General features: G+C 43.9%; 1 protein-coding gene across 1 annotated transcript in view; it reads right to left on the bottom strand.

Annotated features, from left to right (window-relative positions):
• The window catches only part of Gda (guanine deaminase), a 65567-nt gene that overhangs the window by 18768 nt on the left and 29182 nt on the right, over positions 1-17617 (bottom strand). The window contains exons 3-8 of the mRNA XM_050159228.1: positions 15189-15360; positions 12251-12338; positions 10233-10338; positions 4819-4846; positions 2986-3093; positions 100-207 (exon numbers count right to left, since the gene is read on the bottom strand). Coding sequence (XP_050015185.1) covers positions 100-207; positions 2986-3093; positions 4819-4846; positions 10233-10338; positions 12251-12338; positions 15189-15360 — 610 coding nt within the window. The remainder of the gene's footprint in view (positions 1-99; positions 208-2985; positions 3094-4818; positions 4847-10232; positions 10339-12250; positions 12339-15188; positions 15361-17617) is intronic.

Raw genomic sequence — 17617 nt, forward strand, 5'->3', positions numbered from 1 at the left:
AAATGCATGTGTACTGAAGAACAGTGATTACTTCTGAGATTCTGAAATTTAAAGGGTGCCATTGACTTTATATACATTATATCATGATACTGAATTTACCTTATTTGTCAGAAGATTATTTTTATCATAGACATCTGTGTAGTTTTTGTAGCCAGGGTATAAGTTTTTCACAACTTCAACTTCTTCACGTGTTTCACTTATATGGCTCTGCAAACAAATAAATATTGTTTTCACTTTTTTGTAAAATATTTAACATTATATCTTCTATGTCAACATGCCATTGCTAGTTTCTGCTTGCTGAACTTGCTGATATAGGAGACTATGGATGAAAACATTAAGCTCTGTACTTGGGTTTAATTTTAAATGATTATATGCATCCTCTATACCAATATACATGACAAAAATACTAAATATCATGAGTATGGCTCTGTGTGTGTGTGTGTGTGTGTGTGTGAGAGAGAGAGAGAGAGAGAGAGAGAGAGAGAGAGAGAGAGAGAGAGAGAGATCTTTCCCCCAAGTCTTGAAACTCTAAACTCTAATCTATTGCAAGAACAAATGTAAGTACTTTCAAAGAGCACCCAGTGCTTGGCTTGCAGCAACCTGCCTATCAGAATTCAGTGACCATCTGAAGGTGAATCCATGGGTCACTCAGAAAGAGACTAAAATCTGAACAAAGAGAGCTGAATTCTGAGCCTAGTTATATGTCCTAGAGCAAGTCAGTTCTCTTCTGTGAGCTTCCACCTCTCATCACGCAATTAAAGCGTTGGGCTAGTTAAGTAATTTTCCATCTCTCATGCAGATATGTTAGTCATATTTCAGGTGTGAAATTTTACAGAACTCCATGTATTGGAGGCAGGAGGAAGACTAGGCTCAGGGCCTGGCCTCAGTCTGCCTCTTTTCTTGGCCTTCTAAATCATATTTTCGCATTAAATAATGTGCAAATGACAGCTGAAGAATCCCACTTTCATCAGGAAGGAGCTCATGGGAGATCACACACAACCCAAGTGAGTCTGAGGCAGCCACACCAACCTTTCACGGGGGCACCTGAAATCTGAGGGGACATAAAGCGTCTTGCACTGGAAGCTACCTAAGTCTCTAGAAAAAAAAATTATTTCAGACCCAGGGTGATGGAAGTAGATGGGAACAATTCTCGAGCCAACAAACTCTTGCAAAACAACTCTGCCAAGCCTCTTTTCTGTGCTAAGAAGAGACATGGCAAGAGAAAAGAAAAAGTGAGCAACAACTCCAACCAGTGCTGCACCTACGTCAAACTCTACCCACAGTCAGGACTAAATCCCAGTCCTTCCATGAAATGCATGGGTGTAGCACAAGAGGAAGAACAACCAGGTGCTTTGATTGGATAATACAAATAAATGCATATCATCCATCCCTCTAATCAGAGCTCATCTCCTGTTTCCTAAAATGTCTGTGAGCTAGATTTCTAGCCAAGGACAACCTTGCACTTCTGATTCTTCCACCTCCACCTCCTGAGTGTTGTGTCCCATGCACAGGTTATGCTGGGGATCGACCTCAGAGTTTCAGGGTTTGCATGCTAGGCAAGTGCTCTGTCAATGGCCTTGCACCTCCAGCCAAAGGACAGACTTTCAGCATGTCATTTTCATTTTATTTTTATGTAGCTTTTAATATCATTTGCATCTTCCTTCCTTCCTTTCTTCTTTTCTTTTCTCTTCCTTCCCTCTTTTCTTTCTTTCTTTTTTCCTTCCTTCCTTCCTTCCTTTTCTTTCTTTCTTTCATTCATTCATTCTTAGAATAAACCATGCTGTTCCCAAAGTGGAAACATTATCTAAATTTGGAATTGTATCACCATAGCATAACTGTGGGGAATTGAATCCAAAGTCCAAATATCAGAAGCCACAAACAATAATCATGGAGAAGACATACTAATGGGTTCTATGAACATACATTTTAAAAATAAATAAATAAAAGCAAGGGATCATCAATATGTTGCCTCACCCCAACTTTCTGTTCCCTCTAAGACTGTCGGCTCTGAAAGGGGAAATTTTAGTTCAGTGTGTAATTAAGCTTGAGTGGGGGAGGGGCGCTCCTAATTTTAGCCCAGCTGTGAGATTTAAAAAGTATTTTATTGCTAAATTGCAACAACTTAATGATAAAGGACGGTATACTTTTTGTTCCTAACTTTAAATTAAGACACTCAGAACAAAAGGATTTTAAATGCACTTCCGTAAGGTAGAAATTAAGTTCTTTTTCCTTTTCAAATAATAATTGGTTCCTCTACAAATGAAGGTCTAGAACACCAGGAAAGCATCATATAAAAGTAGGAAGAAAATGTGTTAAGAGCATCGTACCAAAAATGGGTAGTCTGACATTGACCTTGCTATTCTTTATAAAGCTGTCTTGGCCTGTCTAAGACAGATCAGAGAACATGGAGGATGAGAACAACTTCAGGCTCCTGACCCACAAAACTGACAACTGGTTTGGGTGCCATTAGTCAGGGTGCCTCCTGATGACGCCAGACAGGGAGCCTCCTTCCTAAAGACTTAATTCTTTGACTCTAGGAGATTTCAATAGGCGAACTACAGGTTATTAGAGATGGCTTGAAGGCACTGAGAGATCTTGCAGGTGTTAACAATATTTTCTAACACGAGCTCTCTGCTGATGCAAAATTCCCAATCAAGCCAAATCAAAACAAACCAAATTAAAAGATATCCAGGTTTAATTGGACTCCTGCACTCTCGGGTGTCCCCGAGGGGAACTGGAAAGCCGCCAACGTGGGGGGGGGGAGAACGACATGTGTTTATTTTGGGGAGAGCATTTTAAGTAGCGTGGGGGAGTGGTCTTGACTTTTTCTGGGGGAAGGGTCAAAGTTTGGTGGATCACTTTGACCCTCCTTGGGGAGGTGTCAAGGGGCAAGGGGCACAGGGGCGGGGCCTCCAAAGATGGAGGCTGGAGACTGGGATTTACAGCAGGTATAGACAGAGGCACAAACCAAAGAAAAATGCCTACCTGGATGTGCAGATCATGGGTCTTGGCGATGTTGCCAAGTTTACTCATCAGGTTCTCCGTGCAGGAAAGGGAAAAGCGCGGGGTCACTATGGGTTTCACCCTTGAGTACTGGACATAATAAAAGAAATTCGTGAGGGAAATATGGAGATCATGAACATATCACACATTCCACAACAAAGATTTTGCAGTTTCAATAGTGAGGGAAAGCCCCAATTTCAGGTAGACAGAGGTCCTAGGTTCCAAAAACAATTTATGAAAACAGCCCTTTCTTCAGCATCAAGTTCACAGAAGAAAGTGCTATCACTAATGAGAAGCGTGCCCTTCTTGTTACCTCAGATAAGACCTGGGGTGGAGGCACCACATGTGAGGGGGTGACATTTTCCCTGCCTGTATATTGAGGAGGTCCCCCCAAACTCATGTTGGGTGAAGGTTCTTGGCTAATAGTGCTATGGGGAGATGACAGAAACTTTGGAAGGTAGAATCAACTAGAAGGAAGTCAACTGTGGCTTCCTGGTAGCCATGAGGTAGGCGTTACCACCTGACTGAAATTTCTGCCATTGTGTTCTGCCTAACTATAGGCCTAAAAGCTACCAGGCCAAGTGATCATAGACTAAAATCTCTGAAACAATGAGTCAAAGCAGACCTTCCTTTCTTATAAGCTGCTTAACTCGAGTATGACAGACAGATGGCCAACACACCTTGCACTAACTAAAAGCTTAGTGAACTCGGGATGGAATTCACATACTTGACTACACTTGGGTTCCATGCTGCACATAGACAAAGGGCACAGGAACCAAAGAGAGGTGCACACAGCATCCCTGGAGCTGTAAACAAGCTCATAAACATAGAGTCTGCAGCATGGTTTAATAGCGAATAATCAAATCCACTAAAAGCAGATCATTGTTTCTGACTACAAAACTGAGCTTACAAACACCCAGAGAGGTCTAAAGATAGTGTCCCATAAGCCTTTCCTGGAAAGCAAAAACCAGAAGTTCCCATGAATTTGACCTTTTCAGATTGCACATTCAAATGAGAGCACTCAGTATTCCTCTTCTGAACTGGGTTTATTCAATTTAACATAATATACTCCAGATTCATCTGTGCTGTCTCAAATAGCAAGATGGTTCTTACAAATGAATAGTATCCCATTATGCATGCCTGTGTGTGTACATATGTACTCATGGGATATGGGAGACATATTTAGATTGTGTACATATCCCGCTTGTATGCATATATGTATATACAAACATGTATGTATAGTTTTCTTGTGTAAACGTATAATGGAAAACTGAATGAAATGAGTTTTCTTTATCTATTCATCCATAGACTCCTAGGTTGTTTCCATATCTGAAGCTATGGTGAACACAGCTGTGGTAAACGTAGGATACATCCATCTCCCCAAGACATCCCACTTCACTCCCTTTGATAGACACGCAGAAAGGCGATTTCTGGATCCTGTGAAGCGATACTGATCAACAGGCACAGGTTCTCAGTCATAAAATGAAAAGATCCCTAAGATTTCCACGCAGCCCTGCCAGTGCACGTGTGAGTGAATCTCACTGAGATCATCATCCGGCACTGGACATGTGCAACAAACCATCCCACTCCACTCCCCGGGACTCAGTCTTTGCCAGATGTTTTCAATTAAAAAAAAATCTGACCTCTCTGAGCTGAGCTATTGGGTACACTGTGTCAACAAGCGAAGGTTCCAGGAAAATGCCTCTTATGTAAAGACTAAGGCACAGGTACACAGAGTAATCTATCTACTCATCTGCCGCAGAGGCTACAGCTAACAAAGCAGCACTCCAGGTGAAAATTGAACAATGCACTTACGTTCCTCTGAAGCATCTCTGACACAAATCTGAAATCAAGGGACAAGTGCAAAGTTAGAAAAGTTCGCTACCTTCAAATCAATGTTTCAAAGGGGTGAGAACAGGGTCCTTACATGTCCTGATTTTCATGCAAACATTTCTGACACCGCAGGGATTTCATTAGGGATTAACAAGCAATAATTACCCAACTCTTCCCTTGCTAGCAAAAGAGGGAGAGGAAAACCACAGGGAATATTGTCCTCTGGCATCTTGTGGGCTATCCTGAGCATCCACACAGCCCCCAGGCTGTGTTAGTGGCTCCAATTCTGTGTGACAGAGTTGCAGGGCACTGTGTTCTGTGGATGATGGGGCCATGGACTCTTGGGCACACACGAGCACTCAGGAGCCTTAGAGACTTTTCTTCTAATCTCCTCTTATGTGGAAGCTACTTACACCCCAAGTATCACCATCCGTCTCCGAGGATAGAGTCTGGCAGGAGGTGGATATTGGAGGAAGTTGGAAGTTGATGACAGGTGGCTATGAAGTGTGTGTGGAATGGAACAAGTCATGAACCTAGCACTTCTGCCTACTTGAACAGTGACAACTGCCCGGTGAAATGGTTATTTCTGTCCTAGCCAGTCATTAGTTTTCTTCCTCCTGGTACTATGTGAGACCAAAGTGTGAACTGAGAGCCTGGGGATATAGCTCTGTGACAGACACTTGCCAGGCATGAACAAAGCTCTGGGATCCATCTTCAGCCCCAGAGAAATTAATTGTGAATTAAGGTTACGTGACCACAACAGTGGTTTGTGCAGGAGCTGATCGTATGGCCAGTGCTGAAGGTAGAGGTGTGCCCCTCTTCCCGTGACCATGCAGCAGCCTCTCACCTCAGCACTCCAGAGGAAACGTACTTGAAGTGAGAGAATCCCAGGAAAATAGACGCAAAGCTGAGATCTAAACTTATGCCCCCCAAAAGAGTAAATCTGAAGAAATTTCTTCTGTGTATCTCTTGATGTGAAATACAAATATGGTGAAATTCCTTGTTAAACATTCAAGATACCATGGAAAAAATATTAAATATGATGTAAAAAGTACTTAAATGATTAATAAGTTCCTCCCAATGTTATATGAAGTTGAACATAATGAAAACTCGCAAAATAACTGTAATCAAAAACTATTGAGGGGGTTGTAGATATGATCCCAGTATTTCATACGCACTTATAAAAATGTCACAGTGAAAGCTACTATTTTGTGCAACTAATGTTTTAAAAGTAATTAAATGAGCAGGGCACCATACTTAACAAATCTGGCCTCCTGGGGAAGCCCTAGCCTAATATAGGAGAACAAAGAACCCTTCGTGTATGGGGCTGAGAAGAAGGTGCAGTGGGTAGGATGCTGACTGTGCAGGCATGAAGACCTGGATTTGAATCTCAGGGACCAATGCAAAAAAAAAAAAAAAAAAAAAAAAAAAAAAAAAAAAAAAAAAAAAAAAAAAAAAAAAAAAAAAAAAAAAGGAAGGAAGAAAAAAAAGAGAGAAATAAACAAAGAAATAAAGAAGGAAGAAAGGAGAAGGGGGAAGGGAGAGACGGGGAGGGAGAAAGGGAGGAAGAGAGGGAGGGAAGAAATAAAAAGTTCTGCATGCCGCCAACCCCAGTGTTGGGGTGACATGACAGCCAGGTGGATGCTGGGAGTTTTAGCCCAACTGAAAACTTGCAGTTCAGTGAGAGACCCTGTCTCAAAGGGGTAAGGTGGAACGTGGCTGAGTAGGACACCCAGCGTCTTCTTTTGGCCCCCACCGGTGTGTGCACTGGTGCATGCCCCTGTGAACACAGACATGTGCAAACATGCACAAATAGACATTTTTAAAGGAACACACCAATTTTACAAAACAGACTACATCCACTTAGTGACCTTGGCATCCTAGAAGAGGGACTTAATTCATTTTTTTTAACTTTAATTCTACATCTTAAGAAGAACTAGAGGTTACTGATACAGTTTAAGATTCTTGAACTTTAAAAGAAATTGCTTCATCTGTGTGGGGGCAAAAACAGGAGGATGGGTGCTAGGAGAGATGAGAGAGACTTTGTAGTGGGCAAAGGAGTCACCCAGTTGGGGAATCTGCAGTATGCGCCACTCTCTAGTATTAAAGTCTTTGTCAAGAATCACTTTCTGGTGAATCTAAAAGCAACCCTTCAAAACTATGCACTTAAAAATCTAACCTTTCCTAGTAGACTCTTAAAGAGACTGTGCACTGGAACGCATTTCCATTTTTCAAAGTCATTTTCGGAGAAGTATAATTTACATATCATAAAGTTCACCCATTTTAAGTGCTCTATTCAATAAATGTAGCCAATTTACTGGGTTGCGGAGTTACCGTACTAATACAGTCTTTGAATTCTCATCGCCAGAGTGAGATCCCCTGGGTCTATAGGCAGGAGATGGGCAGTGCCCCCAGCACCAGCACGAGCAACCCTCTCCATTTTCTGTCTCGTGGACTTGCAGTTTCTATGCATTCAATATAAACGCAGGTTTATAACGTGCTCCCTTTTATGTTTGGTCTGCTTTTCTTGGCATAGCCATTTTAAAGTTCATCATGTTGTCAGAACTTTGGTTTTTCTCATAGCCGATCAACTGTACTGTATACCACATTTCCCGCACCCACATTCGGTAGTCACGTCAGGTGTGGGACAAGCCCTCCGATAGCCTCGGTGACACGGCCCTCTGCCTCTTTCTTTCTTGCAACTCTCTTGCAGCTGAAGAAGGACTGCAAATCTGACACCTGGAGATCAGAGGGGCTGGACACAGAGCCTGGGCTCATCCCGGCTCCTCTTAGAGCAGAAGACCTTTGGGTTCTTTTGCTAGTTTTATCCCATGTATGTATTGACCTGCATGTATGAGTGTAAATCACCTGTATGAGGTGCCTGTGAAGATCGGAAGGCATTGGTTTCCCTGAGACTGGAGTTACAGATGTGTGAGCAGCCATGTGTGCCCTCGGAACCAAAGCCAAACCCTGCACTGCTGAGCCATCTCTCTCTAGGACTGTCCTGCACTTCAATGAGCAAGTGTCCATCTGGAACAAAACCTCAGCTGGAGTGTGTTTTCAGGTTTCCCCACTGTGGTGCAGTATGGGTTGTGTATAGATGAGACTCCACTCATTCTGGGTATCTCTACCGAACGTTACAAACTAGCCTGCCTTGAGTCCTAGGCTTCTATTCTCCGCCCTGATTCCTACCTGTGAGTCATCCACAGGCCTGCTGGGCTGAACTTGGAGGATGGCACTGAGTACCTTACACCCTTGCAAGCAGGCTTTTTGGAGTCCTGTCCTGAGGCCAACACTGGTGTGTCCAGGGCACCTGTTTTGTATTTGGCATCTGTGAGTGGCAGCTTGAGAAGCAGTCACATTGGAGGACAGGTCATGTGGACCTGTCGTGTTGTCTCTGTCCACACCGTGTTTTAACACTTCTGTGCGCACATGTGCTCACTCCTTTGAGGTACAGATCAGCCCAAAACAGGCAGTTCACATCCTTGGTGAACTCAGTCTACACTTAGTGTCTTTATAATAGGTGTTTGTCTCTACCATTCAGTGTCTCTCTTGCCTGTGTATCACCGTCGAATGTGTCTAGACCTTTTACTAAAAAGGATCTATTGTCCATGAGTCCACAGATGTGGAACAAAGGCATATAAGGAATACTGCCGGGGCTGGAGAGAGGCTCAGAGTTTAAGAGCACTGGCTGTTCTTCCAGAGGTCCTGAGTTCAATTCCCAGCAACCCCGTAGTGGTTCAAAGCCATCTATAATGAGATCTGGTGCCCTCTTCTGGTGTGCAGACATACATGCAGGCAGAACATTGTATACATAATAAATAAATAAATCCTTTTTGAAAAGGAATACAGCTTTCCTGCTATATGCCTGCCTTTCACCTCCTCATGTAACAGTTCTGGGAGGAGTTTTTCTAGTTCTCTATTTGCACATGTTGTGGTCATTCCAGAATGCATGCAGATTTTTTTCTTTTTCTATGGTAGGATAAAAGAATAGTGCTAGGTGGCTATAACACATTGATCAGTGGAAAGAACACTTACAAGTAAAGATGTATGGACTAAGGGGTATACTGTGTGACTCACTGGACCACACTACAACTTCCATGCCAAAGTTATCTCTCTCTCTCTCTCTCTCTCTCTCTCTTGTTTTGGGGGGAAGGTCATAGGGCAGAGGGTGGAGGGATGGGACAGGGAGATGAGTGGGATCTGGGTGCATGCTGCAAAATCACAAAGAATCAATATTTTTTTTTTTTTACAAAACCAACTGAAAGGATACAGAGTAAAGTCTCACATCAATGTCTTTGGGAGGTTTAACTAAAGATAATGTCTCAGCTTCACACCTCATTGGGCTTCTTTATGCTTTATGCCAGGAAAGAACATAATTTTTGGTTATTTTTTTTTAGGGAGTGTCTTACTATATGGCTAAGGCTGGCTTATAACTCGTGATCCTTTCTTCTCAGTCTCCCACACACTTGGATTGCAGGGGTGCACCACTCCGCCTGACTATTTTTACTGAAATGTCTTTCACCCACCTGCAAATGGAACATTTCCCATAATGTCTCACGTTTTCTGTAAGTGGCTCCTAGCACCATTATTCTTGGGCATGTGCATGAGTAAAAAATTCTTGCATACACCTCCTGCCTCTCCTTTCCATACTAAGCATGACTTGAGTAAGATCCGTGTTGCGCTACAAGAAACTCTACATTTTAAGTCATATAGATTCTTTACTCTGTTAAATCCTGGCTCTGATGCTTTAATCTATACTAATAAATGGTTCAGATGAGTGTACCACAAAGGTCCATGTGCCAAAGCTTGGTCCCCAGGTCAGTGCTATTGGGAAGTGGGGTATCTTAGGAAGCAGAGTCTGCTAGAAGATCACTGGGCCATTGGCCATGTGCCCCCAGGAAGCATTTTGGAATTCCGGCCAATTTTCTCTCTCTGTCCTTCCTGGCTTATGAGGTGAGCAAGTGTATCCTATAGTCACTCCTGCCTCATCACATGACCACTCGATCATGTGCTGGAGCCTCTAGAATAATAACCCCAAAGAAACCTTTTGTCTCTGTGAAATGATTATCTCTGGCATTACATCAGATTGATGGTAAGTGGGCTACTCCAATGGCCGTGGGCAAGTCAACCAGGCTATGCCAGGCTCAGTTTTCTTATCATGAAAAACGACACCTTGTGGAGCTTTCTGAGGGTCAAGTCCAGTCTACAGAGGACAGCTCTGTGAGCCACCCACTGACCCCGTCACATGTTTGAGCACTGTGGACTAACAAGATACTGCAACAAGCGAGATAGTCTGTCACTGTGCTCAGATCTCAACTGGGTCCTTATGGTGTCTACTTTCCCCTCTCTGTTTCCAGCGCCATCCATACAGATGGAAACCCCGGGCACACTACCTCTCTGTCTCCTTGACCGACTCCTCGGTGCTTTCCTTGTATTCTGGAACAGTGTCATTCAAGTCCATGCAGACTTTGCCCACAAAGGCTCGCTGCCCAAATTTATCTGTGGAGCACAACAGAGAAAGAATCCGAAGACGTGTTTCTTTTTTGACACTATTTCTGAGAAGTCTAAAAACACTTTTAAATTACAATTAACCTGAAAACACGAGAATGTTGAGAGTCATCGCTCGGTCTTCACACTGCGACAATAACAAAGCCACTAAATTCAAAGAACCAATGGCTTCCACCCAGCACCCAGCCTGCTGGAAAACAATTGGGTATTTTATACTTCCTATTTACCTTTTCCTTTTGACTATACACTTTGTCTTTATTTCTACCAATGTCATAACTATCTTGACACTCATCTTCCCACATGGTACAAGAGGGAATAACATCAGATCCTAGAAAATACATTAATATTCTCAACATACCATTTTTTATCTTTTTCCTCCACTCATTTCTCTCCTATCTGTTACTCTCCTGCCATCCCTGGATCAAGTTCCTCTCCGTGCATGTTGGGTCCCTTTTCTAGATAAAGGAACAGCATATAAAATGAAAGGACATGGATGCTGGGTGATCGACTTAGATTTGATTCCTCACCCCTGTGGTTACCCCAAGATGGTAGCTATCATCTGAGATCTAGATACCAGGGTCCCAGAGTCCTCTGCTCTGAGCGGGATTGTAAGAAATACACAAAGAACGATGCACACGGCTCATGGTGCTCAGATGGCATGCCGTGGTTCTTCCTGACTGTCCAGCACTGTTTACCATTGACTGACTGCTAGGCCTAGCAGCCGCTGGCAATGAAGGACCTCACTGCATGTGCTGGAGAAACTCTTACTTCGGTTGCCCTGTGAAGGTGGGGCTGTGTTACAATGTCTCCTCGCTGTCAAAGGTCTTTCAGAAGGCTTCCTGCCACTCTCTCTGCAAGTTATTTTAACATCTAGTCATCAGATTAATTCCTTAACATGCCGCTCTCATCATATCCCTTATCTGGCTTGAGACCTCTTGAGTCTCTGATGCATGTTCAAGGCCTCTCTGTGGTCGAAACCTGCCCACCTTCCACTCCCTTCTGAGCAGCCAATGAATCCCCCCTTTCTTTAAGCCACGCTATTTCCTGTCTCTATCATCAACATCTCTGCCCCCACTCCTCTGTCCATCTCATTTCCTCATTTTCGTCTCTCCCTCTTCCAAGTAGCTAAAGGTCATGTCCATGGAAGCATTCCAGACAGACTGTTTTCGCCTCTTCCAACAACTTTTGCTTTTGTTTTCAGCGTCAGCCATTAGGCGTTTGGTATAAACTATGCTGGAACCCAACAGCAGGGTAAATACATCATCAGTCAACGGTGTTTTCCAAGTGCCTGCTAAATGCCAGGCACTGTGCTGGGTCTGTGTGGAATCAGCCACCTAGATCCAGGCTCCATTTTGCTTCCCAGCTCTGCAGTCTTGGATATGTGCACACCTTTGAGCTTTACTTAATCTACCTGTGCTATGAGGGCACCAGTAGATGTCAGAAGGCTATTTAGAGTGGAGTATTTTGTGTACTGTTTGGGATCTAGTAACAGAATTACACATGTTACTAGACTAAGACACTGCTTCTGGCATCTAGCACCATGCCCTGAATCTAGCTAACCACCAAGACCTGTCTGTTAATTATAATGTAATAAACTCTTGCTACAGCTACATTGATAAATGTGCTCTTAAAAAAAACCCAAATCAATATATAAAATTTAGATCTATAAACATCACCCTGGGACCAGAATCCATATAGAAATAATTAGCTCCTTTAAACAATAAAAACCCACTTAAGAGTCAAGGATATTCCCAGGCATGCAGCTAATTGCAAAAAGAACAAAGTGCAAATGCTCAAATTCTAGATCCAAAGGCATGGCTTCCTACGGAGTATGAACTATTGCCAGGCACGGTCTGGTTGTCTTTGCTTGATGTGCCCATAAATCCTGCTTTCAGCTGCTCACCTGTAATTTCCGCAAGGATCAGGGATGAGTCAGTGTGAATTGTTCCAAAGTAGCAAGCCGTGGTTGTGCCGTTCTTTAGTGTTCTCCTCTAAAAATAAATCACAAAAGTCCCGAATTGCACGTGCTCAGAAGAGTCACATGGCACACACAGATGAAAATAGAAGTCTGCTTTTTAATTTTAACATGTGTTTATTGAAAGGTATGCCATCTTGATGTGGAAGAGACCTCAGTAAATGGCAAAAGTATTTATAGTCTCAAAGTGAGAACTTAAGGAGAAATTGGTATTTTTAATTTCCTAGTTGTATTTCAGAGGTCACAAAATGTGGTGCCAATTAACTCCTTATTCCTTAGGATTCTTTGAGAATATTTAAGTTTTATTTATCTGTGAGCATACAAATGGGATTTTGCTCTGTATGACAAAGTAAATTGATTCAGCCAGACTTCCGCTTCCACCTGGCAGAAAAACGATCATTACATCTTTATCCTCAGCAAATTTCCACTCGCACAATGATAAATGGGAGCACCAGGGCTTAACCCCTAAGAAAAACCCAAGATGAGATGACTGCAGAAGAGAGAACAGAGAAGAACCTGGAGACCTCGAGAAGAGGATGGATGCCTGGGCGTGCTAGCAGGAATCTGCCTGGTGTCCATGAGGTCACTTCTTCCTCCCTGGAGAAGTCACCCAAGCATTCCTAACCTCTGTGTAGGGAGTCACTCTGTAGAAACTGGCAGGTGTGAAAAGGGCACAGATCCCACCCAAACAAGATGAAGAAAGGCAAGTGATGATCCAGCTGAGCTCCAGGGTCCTCAGTCTCTTTCACCAGAGCATCAAGGATGCCATTCCCACAGTTCCTGAAGAAGCTGAAGAGCTCCTTCCTAGAGAAAATGAATGGCTGGAAGATATGTTCTCGCAGTGACACTGGGGCCTGTATGCTCCCTCCAAAGTTAATCCTATAATGAAGTTTTTTAGTCCAGCAGTGCTGATGTGGTGTGAGGAAAGTCCTCCAGCCTGGGTTCTCATGAGGAAAAGCCTGAGCTAAATGAGAAGCTGTAGTTTCACGTTTGACTGGAATGAACTAAAATCTATGCAAAGTCCAGTCAAGTGACAAGACAGGGAGAACACAGGGAGGGAAGGAGGGAGGAAGAGAAGGGAATGGGGGAGAGGGAGGGCATGAAGGAGAAATGCCGGCTCTCTCAAGCAGAGGTCAGCTCCATTCTGATCTCTGTCAGCATGTGTAGGCCTGTTCATAACCAGAACTATAGGGCAAGTTTGGCAAATAAATACTTGTCAGGAATAGACCATTTCTGGGCTCACTGACTTTAAATACCTATATTTATGATGAAGAAATATATAGAGACTTTGCTTGAAGGATATATAATCCTTGAAGCTCTCTCTCTCTCTCTCTCTCTCTCTCTCTCTCTCTCTCTCTCTCCTCTCTCTCTCTCTCCTCTCTCTCTCTCTCTCTTTCCTTTTCTCTCTCTCCTACCCCAACCATCTTTACAAATGTATTTTGACAGCATAATATCCATCCACATTAAGCAATGTCAGAATTAATTTTTTAACTTCAGTATAAAGACTAGATTGCTTTGATTTCAATAAATGTGGCTCTCAAAACCACACACATAGCGTGAATTTCATTTCTGATTTCCATGTCTTCATCATGTGCTAGAAACAGAGCAAAATTTGTGACAGCCTCTCCCAAGAGCGAGCATTGACTTTGGGTTTTAGTTTTCCCTTCCCCTCTTTTTCCTTTTCTGTGATTTGATGACTCATTTTCTTTTGTTCCATCCTATGCAATTTTAAGCAATTTCAAACCCGTTTTAGAACAATGTGAGGTATAAATACATTGTGAAGATAAAGATTTGGTGTGGTTAACACAATCCATTAACATGGCGTGCTAGCCAATTCATAACCAGCTCTTCGCCCTTCTCAGTTTTCTACTGTCGTGTGGATGCAGGCTAAAATGCCAGCCCCACAATCCTAACTAAGCAAGACAACTGAATGAATGTACGTGCCTCTTTCTACTTTTTAAGCCTGGAATGATACAAGACAAGGAACTGGCAGGAGAGCCAGGCCAGTTCATGCAGAAGGCATGTAGCTAGTACCACAGAAGAACCACTGGTCAGTCCTGCAAGAACCCAGGAGTACAGTCCGAAGAGTTCACTGTAGGAAACAGGGGCAAGATGAAAAGCGTTTGCATTCCAGTTCCTGGGTGTGCTCTTATTCAGGAGCTAGGTTTTATAAAAGAGGAGAACGTGGCCCATTTTCCCAGCCCTCAACATAACTGGGGCGCAGCAGACAGCAGTCCCTGATCGGGACTGAATTGGCTACAGTGTTCCCACTAACGCCATCAGTGCTCATATCCCGTCCCCACCTTTTCTGTAATGTGAGATCATCCTAGCTTCCGTCCTTGCCAACCTAATAAACTGATGTGATATCCTCCCAAAAGCAGTTTGAAATTTAGTTTTTCCTTGAGCATTAAACAAATAACACAATGCAGCTCTTACCATATGCTAGGTACTGTTTAACGGACCTCCCAAATATTAATCTCATGAATTATCATAACAATCCATCAAGGAGGTTCTAGTGCTATCTGAGATTTACAGATGGGGACAGTGAGTCACGGAGCCTTCTGAAGGTCACATGGATGCTCCAGATGGTCCTCAGAACAGCACTATGAATTGGCAGCAGCACCCGGAAGACAATAAGAGAGCTGCAGTAGAATCCACCAGACGAAAGCTAGGGTCATTACACTCACATTCTCTCCTTGCCACTGCGAGGGTGGCAGGCTCAGTGGCTTATGAGAGGACTTAAAAATGAATGTTGCCACAGCCCGTCTCTTTCTTGACACTTTTATATCTGAAGTGTTTATAACTAGAAATGAATGTTCGTGTGAATGATCAGGCATTACGCAGCACCCCCACATAGGATACTCACAACAACTCTGGTGTAGACTTCTTCGGCGAGGTCAGTGCTCTGGAACCTCTGTTCCGTAGGAAATGTGTACTTGTTCAGCCACTCCAACAGTGGCAGGTCTACGTTGCTTCCAGCAAAGGCGTACTGAGGAGCATGGATGTGTGTATCAACAAGGCCCGGCATGAAGAACTCGCTGGGAAGTAAAGAGAAGAAGGAAATCACTGGAGAGCATCTTTGGGCAAGGGTTTTGTTTGTCCTGAACATTTACAACTCTAAATTTTCTTTTTTAAAAAAGAAACCAGAAAATAAGAATAAAATTCTGCTAGAAGAGAGAGCACCTAAGTTACAGTGGTTGGAGCTCTAGTCAGGTGGTGGAGGGAAGGAAAACACAGACGTGCACAGAAGCTGAGCTGCTGTAGCAGAAGAAAGCACTGAAGTGCACAGATGCTGAGTCACCATAACAGAAGAAAGGAGAGAAGCCACAGCCACATCCTATGACTCTGTTCTTCCAACTGGTGGTAAAGGGTCTTCAAGTGTCAAGAACTGGGCTGAGGGACAAAGACACATGTCACAACGGGGGGATAAAGACGAAACCAATAACTCAAGGCTCAGTGGTCCCCTTCATCTTAGAAGACGGCAAGAAATCCTGTCCTCCATGTGTCCGATGGCTGGACTCTCAACAGAAGCATCAAGAACGTGCCTGGGCAGCTTGGAGATCCCTGGTCTTTGCCTGGAGGGTGCAGACATGGACTGTTGGTGTGAAGGTGAAGTACGGAGAGGTTGTGATACTGTCACCCCCCCCTCCTGCTTCAACTCTTTTCCTTTCCTTTTGGAGACATGATTTTTTTTTTACTATAAATTTTTTTTTATTGAGAATAAGAAAAAAAAAGTTTCCGCCTCCTCCCAGCCTCCCATTTCCCTCCCCCTCCCCCCACTCTTCTCCCCCTCCCCCCTCTTTTCTCCCCCTCCCCCCACTCCTCTCCCCCTCCCTCTCCTATCCAAAGGGCAGTCAGGGTTCCCTGCCCTGTGGAAAGTCCAAGGTCCTCCCCCCTCCGTCCATGTCTAGGAAGGTGAACATCCAAACTGGCTAGGCTCCCATCAAGCCAGAACATGAAGTAGGATCAAAACCCCTTGCCATTGACCTTGGCTTCTCATCAGTCCTCATTGTTCGCCATGATCAGAGAGTCCGGTTTTATCCCATGCTGTTTCAGTCACAGTCCAGCTGGCTTTGGTGAGCTCCCAATAGATCAGCCCCACTGTCTCAGTGGGTGGGTGCACCCCCCCCCCGTGGTCCTGACATCCTTGCTCGTGTTCTCCCTCCATCTGCTTCTCATTGGGACCTTGGGAGCTCAGTCCAGTGTGGAGACATGATTTTGAGGTAGAGCCCAGGCTGGCACTGAACTCATGCTACTCCTGCCTCCACCTCCTGGGTGCTGAGAAGGCAGGCATGCACCACTGTGCCCAGCTTTCCACTCGTTCTTCTGATTGGCTGAGCCTCCCCCAGCCACATTTCTGTTTATTTTTATACCGACATGTTCTGGATAGATATTTTTAAGTTTTCAGAAGCACTATCCATGGAAGGGAGAAAAGCAAATGCTAGCAGACTCATAAAGTCCATCTAAAGAGCTAATTCAGTTCCCCCTGGGAACTCACCGCATCAACTCACCCAAACACATATCTATTAAGGGATGATATCTACTCCACTGCTCTCGCCTAGAACACCTGGACCATCACCCACAGAACTTGAACTCAGCACCACAAGAAGAAACCCTTAGCCAGCAAGTGTGATGCATCCATATATCCAGATGTAAGATGCACGCAAGAGCAGCTTTAAAATGCTCTGTGTTAAAAGGGGAGCTAGAAATAGGAATGAGGCTGTGGGGCAAGCAGCTAACACTTACTGAGCGTTTGTTTATATGTACTAGATCTGGACACAGTTTCCTCTGAGCATTGTGTCACCGATGGTAGGCTGCTTGCTATAGCAGTTACATACATATATTCATATGCTAGATCAGACTGCCTGAGTGAGGACCCACCAGTAACAAGCAGGGGAATATGTGTCATGGGACCTAGTCTCTCTGTTTATCACCTTCACTATATGAAAAAATGAGGAGAGGGTTGTGATCATAGAACTGTGGGGATTGAGTTATTGCATATAAGAGTGGAGCCTAGCAAACAAAAGCATCAGCAAATGCCAGTGGTGGTGATAAGATGATGTGCTCAACATGTGGAGTGGGACAATGGTGTTCTCATCTTTTTAAAGATTTATTTATTAGCCGGGCGGTGGTGGCACACGCCTTTAGTCCCAGCACTTGGGAGGCAGAGGCAGGTGGATCTCTGTGAGTTCGAGACCAGCCTGGTCTACAAGAGCTAGTTCCAGGACAGGCTCCAAAACCACAGAGAAACCCTATCTCGAAAAACCAAAAAAAAAAAAAAGTGAGCTAAAGATT

Source organism: Alexandromys fortis, unplaced genomic scaffold, assembly GCF_014885135.2.
Source record: "Alexandromys fortis isolate MF-2015 unplaced genomic scaffold, M_Fortis_MF-2015_v1.1 scaffold_10, whole genome shotgun sequence".
In the NCBI taxonomy this organism is placed as follows: domain Eukaryota; kingdom Metazoa; phylum Chordata; class Mammalia; order Rodentia; family Cricetidae; genus Alexandromys; species Alexandromys fortis.